Source organism: Trypanosoma conorhini (genome assembly GCF_003719485.1).
Source record: "Trypanosoma conorhini strain 025E chromosome Unknown Tco_14.4_contig_00644, whole genome shotgun sequence".
In the NCBI taxonomy this organism is placed as follows: Eukaryota; Euglenozoa; class Kinetoplastea; order Trypanosomatida; family Trypanosomatidae; genus Trypanosoma; species Trypanosoma conorhini.
Window position 1 is genome coordinate 395 of NW_021704734.1, and position 9,599 is coordinate 9,993.

Sequence of the window (9,599 nt, forward strand, 5' to 3'; positions counted from 1 at the left end):
TGGTGTTCTCTCCTTCTAACATCACAAACGCCAGGAGAAGCAAAGACACCAACGCAATATAAGCGGAAAAGAAGGAGAGAAAAAAAAAGCGAGTGAAAAATGTTGACGCCACTCGGACGTGGCGTCCCGGGTAAGCTAGTATAAGGCAGAAGAAATCAACCAAGGAACGAACTAGGCGCCGCGGGAGCCATCAAGAAGCAACACGGACCTTCCTAGAAGTCTACCGCCCCACTCTTCCCAGGAAACATCAGTGACTCGCGGCGTATGCAACGCCGTCCCGACAAGACGGTATCTGCAGTGACTTCAGACGCGCTTCCCAGAGCCGCTCGGTTAGGGCGCAAAACGTCACGGCATCGAATTCACTGGGCAATGATTTAATGGTGTCATACTCGTGCTGCAGCAGCACATTTTCGAAGTTGCCTTCCATGGCGGGGAGGCTAGAGGGCGGGATTACCGTCAGTGTGTGGAGGTACACAAACTGGTAGATCTGATTGGGGGAGACGGTGAAGACTTGTAGGGCGTTGGGCCTCACGACCGGGTTCGGTATGCCCGTCACGTACGGCGCACCGTCCTCCACCACCGCCAGCGCGACGGAGGGAAGCAGGGAGACGACGTCCTTGAACGGCAACACCTCCCTAACCGCCTCCGCCTCGTCTCCCCAGGCCTCGTCGTGATCCTCGGTGGTTTCCGCCCACCGTTGCGTCTCGCTGGTGCGTTTGAGAGGAAAAAGAAAGCGGTCGCCTCTCGCCGCGCTTCTAAAGTACAAGCCATGCGTCGTCGCCCACAGCATGCCCCAGTGCGGCTGGCCATACGAGAGCAGGGCACACGCCACGCTCAGCACAACGGGGCTGCTTCTAACCTCCAGCTGCCGCGAGAAGCACCGCGCAAAGGCCGTCTGGGTCTGCTTAATGCGCCGCTCCGCGGAGCCGCCCCCGGGGCTCCACAGCCAGGACATCAGGCGGCCCGCCCTTTCCCGCCGCGTCGGGGCGGCGGCGAGCAGGATGGCGAAAAGAGTCTGGTAGCTAAAAGGGTGCGGGGCGACCGTGTAGGTCAGGGTGGCGGCGTTGCCCAGCGACACCGCCGTGGGCGCAGGGCCCGCCTCGTCCGCCCGCATGGAAAGCAGGGTGGGCGGGGGCGCAGCGAAGGGAAGCGGTGGCGAGAGCTGCTGCCGCTGGAGCACGCGTGCGGTGCGGAGGCGGAAGACAGACAAAGAAGGCAGTGGAGGGGTGGGGTGGGGGGTAAAGAAGAAAAAGATGCCAATCCGCCACGAGAGAGCGAGAGACAAAAAAAAACAAGAAAGAAATTAACCACGAAACACAAACCGGCAACGGCAAACCAAAGAAACGCAGAAACAGCAGAACAACAACAACAAAAAAAAAGGAAAGGACGGTGAGTGGCGAATATAAAACGGAGAGGCTTCCGCCCCGCAACCCCTGACAAAAAGTGACCGCAGACACCGTGTGTAGACACATGCAGCCTCCACTCACCTTTTTTTTCTCCCTCCCTCTTTCCCTTTCGTTTGTTAAAAGATATAAATATCAATCCTCCTCAAGTTCTCTTAACACTTGCCCGTTGCTTTCCTCCACTTGTGTTGACCTCCTCCCAGCTTCCTCACGGGAGTTCGGAGGGGAGGGGAGTGAAGGAGCACACCACCAAACGCGCAACAACGCACGCGCCGCCTTCTCGCTGGAGCGGAAGCGAAGGGGACAGGACGGCGACAACACACACACACACATATCTGATGTGAAGTGGCGGCGAGGACACATAAATGCGCAAGCCTCTTTCCCCTCCCTCCTCCTCCTCCTCCTCCTCAGACTCAGCTTCGACGCACCCCAACGGATTCAAGCGCCTGCTCAAAGGTGTTGGCGGTGAGGACGGGCTTCCCGTCTGGCCCCTTCTCAACAGACATCTCCAAGACAAGCAGCAGCTGCTTCATCGGCATAGACGCCGGGAGGAGGTGGTCAACGCAGCGGTACAGATCCGCCTGGGTTGCAAAGGGAAGCCCAAGCTCGTGGGCAATCACCGGTAGCGCCTCTGGAGGGACGCCAGGCAGCGCCACCTTCACGGAGAAGCATGAGACCATCTCCAGGCTATCCAGCACCTCATACAGGGCTGTTGTGCCGATCACGAGTAGCTTTCTGCCCTCCGGCGGCGGTCGCTTGATAAGCACGAGTAACGCTTGCAAGATTGCGTTGCTGTATCGACCACCCAGGTGCGAGAATTCAATAATGCGCTCAATGTCGTCAATGATGATAACGCTTGCAGGAGATCGATAGGCATCTTCAAAGGCCTTGCGAATGATATTTACTTTTTGCAGCTCACCATAGCTGACCATGCCTTCACTGGAGATAACCTTGACGTAGGGAAATTCGGCCCGTTCTGCGAGGTGCGCCGCCACGGCTGACTTACCGGAGCTTGGCAGCCCCTCAATCAACACGCTAAGCAAATTGATACGCTTACCCTCCCCCTTTAGCAGCTCCACATACCGGTCGCAGCAGCTCTCAACTCCCTCCCACTGTTTACCGTAAGAAATGATACCGTCGCCCTTGAGGTTGCTACACTCCTCCTTTGCCTTCCCAAAGGCCGGCTGCACCTCCTCAACAGCATGAAGAAAATCCTGCCGTGACACAAACACGTCCCGCACATTCACCACCTCGGTTGGATGGTCGAGGTCTATGTGCTTGTTGAACGCGTTGGAGATGGCGGAGCGCACCACGCCCTCAATCTCGGCACCGGAGTAGTTTTTGGTCATCCCGGCGAGCTCCGCCAGGTCCACGTCCTTGCCAATGACGCCGTTCTCACGCATCCCGCGGGTGTGGATGCGAAAGATCTCCTCTCGCCCCTCCTCGTTTGGGAGGCTGATCTCCACGTGCACCTCAAAGCGGCCCGGCCGCAGGATTGCCTCGTCAATGAGGTCCAGTCGATTCGTCATGCCGATGAGAAGGACGTTGTTCAACGAGTTTACCCCGTCAATTTTGGAGAGCAGTTGATTGACCACGTTGTCGTTGACGCCGGTGGAATCCCGTACGGCACCGCGCTGCTTACAGATGGCATCGAACTCATCAAAAATGATCAGGTGGAGCTTGGAGAGCTCCCCTTTTGCCGCATCCTCCGCCTCGGCATCCAGAAAGAGCTTCCGCACATTTTCCTCCGTCCCGCCAACAAACTTGTTAAACACCTCGGGTCCATTGACAATCTTTGGCGGGTGGCAGTTGAGGATTTCCCCAATTTTGCGGGCAATAAGTGTCTTTCCGGTGCCGGGTGGACCGTACAGCAGGACCCCCTTGACGTGCTTCACCCCCAGCTTCTTCATGTAGGAGGCAGGGAAGAGGCGACTCGCAAAGGCACGACGAAACACCTGCGCAAATTCGCTCCGCAGTCCACCGATGCCGAGGCTCTCAAGGTTAAAGTTTTGCATCAACTGTGGTTGCTGGGCATCCAACTGGTTGTCCGGCACGTTCGCGAGCGTAATTTCGCTCTTCTCCGTGGCAAGAACAATGAGACTCGTGCTGGGGTCAAGCACGCCAACGTCTCCCAGGCCATCACAGTTGAGCTGCGTGACAGTCACCAAGAGTCGGAGGCTGGAGTCCAGTACCACAGCCAACATCTGCGTCTCGCGAAAGCACTGTCCCGTGAACTGCGCGAGAAAGTAGCCAATAAACTCCATGCAGTCCAACGTGCCGCCTTTTTTGGAGGCCACGATGTGCTCCACCCTCAAGGTCATTTTCGCAATGGCCGGGATGTGCTGCGGGGGCGTCCGAAGAATCACCGTGCTGCCTGTCGTGGTGGAGAGGCCGAGCAGGCGACGCTGGATGCTGTTCATCCCGACATGACCGGCCTTGATTCCGGCGTTGACGGACACCGTGAAGAGGAAGTCGTTGAGCATGACAATCCCTGAGCTACCAACGCAGCTGTGGGCGTCGTGCGGGTTCAGGTAGAGCAGGTTGGTGCGGGCATCCTCGTCCTTGAGGACGGAGCACACAATGAGAGGCGCGGACATGATGAATACGGGCTCTTTGCAGCTGCGCCGCAAACCAGCTAGATATATAAATATATATATATATCCTTCTTCCCTCAAATACCTTCACCGCAATACACAAAGCGAGAGAGTGAGAGGAGGAGAAAAATAAAGTCGAGGGAGAATTAAAAAAAAAAGTAGAAAAGGAAAACAAAAAAAAGGAAGACAAGGCGCCGCGGCAAAGCATTGCCACCACGCGGGAGCCAGACACCCCTCTCTGCAGCGGAGAGGAAAGAAGAAACAGAACACGAAGAAATGACGTTAGCTGATGCAACGTGCCACAATGTCAGACTCCCTTTGAAGCAGGACTCGGAGAAAGAGGGTGTGCCGCCTATTGTTGCCTGTGACTTTCCCAGGCCCGACTCAGCTAGTACGCTGGTGGATCCTCCAACTTCGCCTGTTCCCATAAACTCAGCACCTCATTCAGCGAACGATGAGCGGAGCCGCTTGTACTCGGGGTGAACAATGAGCGATACCGCGCGTAGGAGTACGGGGTTGGACAGAGTCGTTGGAAGTGCATGCGCCGCACAAACTCCTCCTCCGCAATCAGACACGTCTCGAGCTCCGTCGCATCCGTCAGGGCATCAAGAAATGGATGCCCGTAGGAAAACGTAAGCCTATCCTCTTCCCGCATTTGCGAAAGCGTCAAGACGGCGTTTTCCCGCCGCTTCGTCCCCCGCGCGGCGGTGAGGCCAACAAGTGTCAGCGTGTCCGCAACAAAGTTCCCCTTGATGCATTGATCCAACAAGGAGTAGTGCGTACTGAGGGAGGGCATAATGTTTACTTCCATCAACACAGGCATCGGCACGGGGTTGTGCGAAGAATGCGGGCGTCGCAGCAGCACATCCACCCCGTACACTTCGAAGCAGCCGGCACCCACCGTGTCACTGATAGCCTCTTGCTCTAATATGACGTGCGGTTCCACCGCAAGCAGCGTCTTCACAAGAAGGTCTTGCACGTGCGCCATCGTTGCGTTCCAGTCCAAACCACGCGTGCAAAAGTGCCTCTGTAGCGCCGCGAGCGTCCACTTGGAGGCACTCATCCCGCCCTCCTTGGCAGCGGGCTCGTCGGGCGGCACAAAGTCCTCGGATTTCTTGTTGATGGTAAAGTTTGTGAGGTGTGCGGTGAGGGAGGCGCTGGGGGGTGCGTCCGCGGCCTCCGCCGTGGGGTACGGCGACGTGGCAAACCGCACGAGCCCCTCTTCGTACAAATATGCCCGAAGTGGGGCGTAGGAGGTCGCCACCACGTAGAGTCGCAGGTCAAACTTATAGCCCTCCACAAGCAGTGGGTCGGCGACGTAGCGCTGCACAAGCAGCCGTCGAGAACGCGTGTCACTCTCACCGCAGCCGTCCGGCTGACGCAGCGGCGATGGCGGCTGCGCGCGCTCATTGCCCCTCACGAGATAAATGCCGCGTCCACAGGCGCTGGTTGTGGGCTTAACGATAAATAGCTGACCGCGCTCCTTGCCTGAGCGCAGCACCCGAGTCAGGGCCTCCTGCTCCTCCGGCAGCACCCAGCCTTCGGGGAAAAAGTCCCCAAAGGAGCCCCCGCCCTTTTCGTCACACCAGCGCCCCCGGGCAGCCACGAGGTGCTTGTGCAGCTCATCCTTCTTCCCGATGCGCCAGGTTCCGGGGAAGTGGTTGACCCGCTGAAACGGCAGCAGCCGCGCAAAGTCGCTTCGCACCGGGCGCTTGCACCACTTCAGGGACCACGACGTCGACAGGAGACTCACCTCCTCCGTAAACCCGGCCCGCTCCAACGCACACATGACACTTGAAAAGTGCACCGCGTTGTCGGACATCGTGAAGCCCAACACAGCGTACGCCCCTCCGCGCTGCACCTCCGTTTGCGCCCCCGTGTGCGGCGGTGGCAGCCAGGCAAGCGGAGGCGGCTCAACGTACGCGGCGGTGTCGCCGCTGTGGGGGTCGCCGTCCCACGGGCGGTCGAGCGGCAGAAACGCAATGGTCGGCTGCCGCCTGCGAAACGGACTCAGACAGAGCGTGATGCACGCGTCGGCCGCCGCGCTTCGCACGACGGTGTGAACTTTGGTCGTCGTTCGCCACACACTTCCGTTGCCCTCGTCGTAGTGCCGCACGGGAGGGGCGGCGAGGTGCACCGCGCCGTGTGCCAGGCGCCCGTTTCGCCGCCGCTGCGCTTCCGTCATCCACCGCCGCCCGCCCTCGCGCTCCTCCTCCTCAGCCTTCTGCATGCAGCCAACCCCGTGCGAAGGGGTCCCCGCGCTGTGCGGTGCCGCAATGCACCCTCAACCCTTCACACCGCAGGTTGCCCCGCAGCCGAGTTCACCCAATGCAATCGAGAAAAAAGGCGAACAGCCCGAAATGAAAGTCGCACATATATATATATATATATATCGAAGCGACCCCAGAGACGACAAGGGCACAAAGCGAGGAACATAATCAAGTAGCTGGACGCAGACCCCTCCATGAAACAAACAACAACAACAAGTGCATGGAGGCACATGACACAAGAGGTACGAGGGGCAACGTGAAAAAAAAAACAAGAAGCGGGAGGGATGGGAATAATAAATCCAAGGAGTCAGCACCCAATTAACCCCCTTTGCTCCGATTATTAATGTTTCTTGTTGCATGCGTGTTTCTATCTACATGCTCAAGCACGCACAGCGGTTACCACAGCCTTGTTGCTGAACAGGGGAGCCAACTCACTCGAGGTCCTCGTCCTCACTTTGGTTATTCCGGTGATCGTAGTCATCCCGTATCTGCAAAACATCCTCCACAACTTCTTTCCACTCCTCACTCTCCATGCCGTACGTCTCCTCGTAAAGGTGTCGGCGGCGGTGCAGCACCTTTTCTGCCGCCGTTAGAATCTCCTGAATCATGGGCGCAGATCCGAACGTTGATACAGCGTGAAAGCCAACATCGATGCCATCGAGCGCCCCCGAGGCCAAAAGCTCCTGCGGGAGCAGAAAATCTTGTGGGAACGTAGGTGAAATGGGGTAGCTATTCGCTGTTACAAGGGGCAGATAATTTGACGTGCGCAGCGGCAGCGCGTAGCGCAGCAAAGCCTCTTGTCGGGGATACGTTAGGTCATGCAGCTTGCCTGCCCCGCGCAACGTCAAGGCGTGACCCAACACACGCCCAGCTTCGGTTTGAGCATCGAGAGTTACGGGATGGGTTAGGGGGGCGTAGCAGCCACCCCTGCTGACCTGCGACGTCGAGAGCAGCGGATAGCGCTGGAGCAGATCCCAAAGATCGTTTCGAGGAGTGTGGGCGTCGTACACACGCAGCGGGACTGCTGCAAGGGCGGATGCCACACGCAGCGTCCTCGTGGGCCGCACTGCCTCTTGCCAGTCATGCAGGTAAAACGCAGGCCCACTCGTCGCTGTCGCGCTTACGCTCCCATCATCGCGAACACCGTAGAGGGCGGAGTCGGCGGCCATTGCAACCAACTGAGCCGTGGCAGTGTCGTTCCGCAGCCACGAGGGCGCGCTCACACCTGCTGCTGTGTGTTCTGCAAACGCGCCTCTCCATTGCTCCAGCTCCAGCGGCAGGTACACCGCGCGGTCCTGCCGTGTCAGGTGCGAGGTGGCAAGAAGTCGGTTCAGGCACATTTCATCTTTTCGCCTGTCCGCAAAGTCCACCGCGCTGTCCAGGGTCACCACCTCCTCCGGCAGGGGCTGAAAACAGGCGAAGAAGACGGCGGGAATTTTCCTCCCCGCGTCTTCCCAAAACTCCTCCATCACGTTACACGCCGCCCCACCAAAGGCGGAGTCGCCGTCCAGGAAGCACTGCACTCCCTGCAAGGAATCCGCCTCCTCTAGCTGCTGCCACATACTTCCCACCACCGCCGCAACGTCGCAGCTGCGCGAGGAAGACAGCTGCGACATTCCAAAGCCAAAACTATGCAACAGTGGTACATCGCCCGCGTTCCCGCCCAGGCTGTGCAGTGGGTGGAGGACATGCACGCAGTCCTCACTCACGCCAGTGCGAATGTAGTGCCACCACGGCACCACTTCGTCATGCTCATTAAAAAGACCCCGCTTGATCTGTTTCATGGAGTTGCACGCGCCCTGAGTGCCAGGCGCACCCTGCGTGGAAGGAGGACGAGGATGGGGCCCGTCAGATGCTTGCAGCTCCTCCGCCCCTCCCCACTCTTGCATCCCAGCGGTGTTACTATTACTATTAGTATTATTATTATTACCCTCGTTGTTATCATCCGCATCGCGCGAAGCGGAGGAGGCGGGGGAGAAGAAGGCGTCCCCCTCTGCCGCATGGTTCGTTTCCCCAAAGGAATCCCCACGACCTGCTTCGTGTTCCGCATCCGCAGTCGTCTCCGGGCGGGCTCTGCGACGGGGAAATTTCATCCGCGTCGCATGCGGCGCATCCAATAAAATCAGGCGTGGCACCCGCACTGGCGCCCCGGTGCGCTGCTGCGTCGCCGCCCCACCCCGCACGGCCTCCACCCGCCGCTCGGTGTAGAGCGTGCGGCGCGAGGCGTCGTACTGCGTGGTGCCGTTCGCCCACTGCGCCGCCACAAGCGAGGCGTAGTTCCCCAGCGCCACCGTGAGCAACTCCCGTTCGGCCGCCATTGCCGCTGGCCAACAACAACAACAACAGGAACTACGCACTACAGCTGCCCTGCCGCACCGCCGTAGAGGGCGAAGAAGAAGAAAAGGCAATAAGAAAAGCGCACAACTCAGGGGCAGAGGCAGTGGGCGGTGGGCGCACTTCTCCCACAAACAGCGGGGAAACCGCAGAGGGAATGGCGCAGGAACGCGCAGAAAAAGAAGCTTCACAAATGACGCGCGCGCGTCCCATGCAGCGACGCATTTGGGGAACTGAGCCGGAAAAATCCAACAAAGACGACAAGACGGGGGACTGCGCAGAGGCCTGGAACCTTCCACGCCGTTAAACCCAACATTCCCTTCCCCGAAGAAACCCCGTGAACAACGCACGGTAAGGCAAACGTAGAAGTAAGTAAGATGCAAGGAGTTTAAGGAAGCCCACAGGGGAGCAATAAGAAAGAAAAAGAAGAAACAGGGGGGTCTCCATGCAATCGAAGCAAAAACAAAGAAAAAAAAGGAAATGAAGAGAGTATGAGCAGGAAATGCAAAGAGAGGCAGAAAGTTCAGCATGCACATTGGGGGTGGGGGATGGAAGCACACACACATAAAAAGGAAGTAAGGGCCGGGGGGCTCAAAGAATGACAGAGAAGCATGCAAGCAAACAAAGAGGGGGTAGTGTGAGAGATCGTAGGAAGTGCAGGCATATGAGGGTATGCATGCAGGTTTCTCTCTGGGCGCGTTGCCCTTTTCGTCCCCCGTATGCGTTTTGCGGCGCATCTTGTGCCGCTGCGTTTGCTAGTGGAGATTATTTGCTTTACTATTACCATGATTGTTTTAAAAAAAAATTTTGCTTCTTCTTCCTTTTTTTTTTATGGCGTTTCTTTTTCACCCGCTGGCCGCCTCATCTCCCACGCGCCACGTTTGCCGCCCAACCCGAACCGCATCGCCCGGGAAGAAAATAAACCAAAACGCACGCACGCGAAACACGACCCAACCCCGTAGGCTGCGAGGTTTTCCAAACACGCCGACTGGTTAATG

The 9,599-nt window shown here is 58.1% G+C and overlaps 4 protein-coding genes across 4 annotated transcripts, besides 6 other annotated features; all 4 read right to left on the reverse strand.

Annotated features, from left to right (window-relative positions):
- Nucleotides 1-247: 247 nt before the first annotated feature.
- Tco025E_07833 (uncharacterized protein) lies at nt 248-1,114 on the reverse strand (the record flags this gene model as incomplete). The annotated part of the gene is made up of 1 exon (XM_029374692.1): nt 248-1,114. One exon carries the CDS (start codon nt 1,112-1,114, stop codon nt 248-250), a length of 867 nt encoding a protein of 288 aa, XP_029225191.1.
- A 663-nt stretch (nt 1,115-1,777) lies between these two features.
- Nucleotides 1,778-1,812: a microsatellite.
- Nucleotides 1,813-1,816: 4 nt separating this feature from the next.
- Tco025E_07834 (vesicular-fusion protein NsF) lies at nt 1,817-4,000 on the reverse strand (the record flags this gene model as incomplete). Its single annotated transcript, XM_029374693.1, has 1 exon — nt 1,817-4,000. One exon carries the CDS (start codon nt 3,998-4,000, stop codon nt 1,817-1,819), a length of 2,184 nt encoding a protein of 727 aa, XP_029225192.1.
- A 39-nt stretch (nt 4,001-4,039) lies between these two features.
- Nucleotides 4,040-4,064: a microsatellite.
- An 81-nt stretch (nt 4,065-4,145) lies between these two features.
- Nucleotides 4,146-4,188: a sequence feature (A-rich).
- Nucleotides 4,189-4,385: 197 nt separating this feature from the next.
- Nucleotides 4,386-6,227, reverse strand: Tco025E_07835 (putative tubulin-tyrosine ligase; the record flags this gene model as incomplete). The annotated part of the gene is made up of 1 exon (XM_029374694.1): nt 4,386-6,227. One exon carries the CDS (start codon nt 6,225-6,227, stop codon nt 4,386-4,388), a length of 1,842 nt encoding a protein of 613 aa, XP_029225193.1.
- Nucleotides 6,228-6,370: 143 nt separating this feature from the next.
- Nucleotides 6,371-6,390: a microsatellite.
- A 308-nt stretch (nt 6,391-6,698) lies between these two features.
- On the reverse strand, nt 6,699-8,585 carry Tco025E_07836 (uncharacterized protein; the record flags this gene model as incomplete). Its single annotated transcript, XM_029374695.1, has 1 exon — nt 6,699-8,585. One exon carries the CDS (start codon nt 8,583-8,585, stop codon nt 6,699-6,701), a length of 1,887 nt encoding a protein of 628 aa, XP_029225194.1.
- Nucleotides 8,586-8,595: 10 nt separating this feature from the next.
- Nucleotides 8,596-8,620: a microsatellite.
- Nucleotides 8,621-9,055: 435 nt separating this feature from the next.
- Nucleotides 9,056-9,090: a sequence feature (GA-rich).
- Nucleotides 9,091-9,599: the final 509 nt, after the last annotated feature.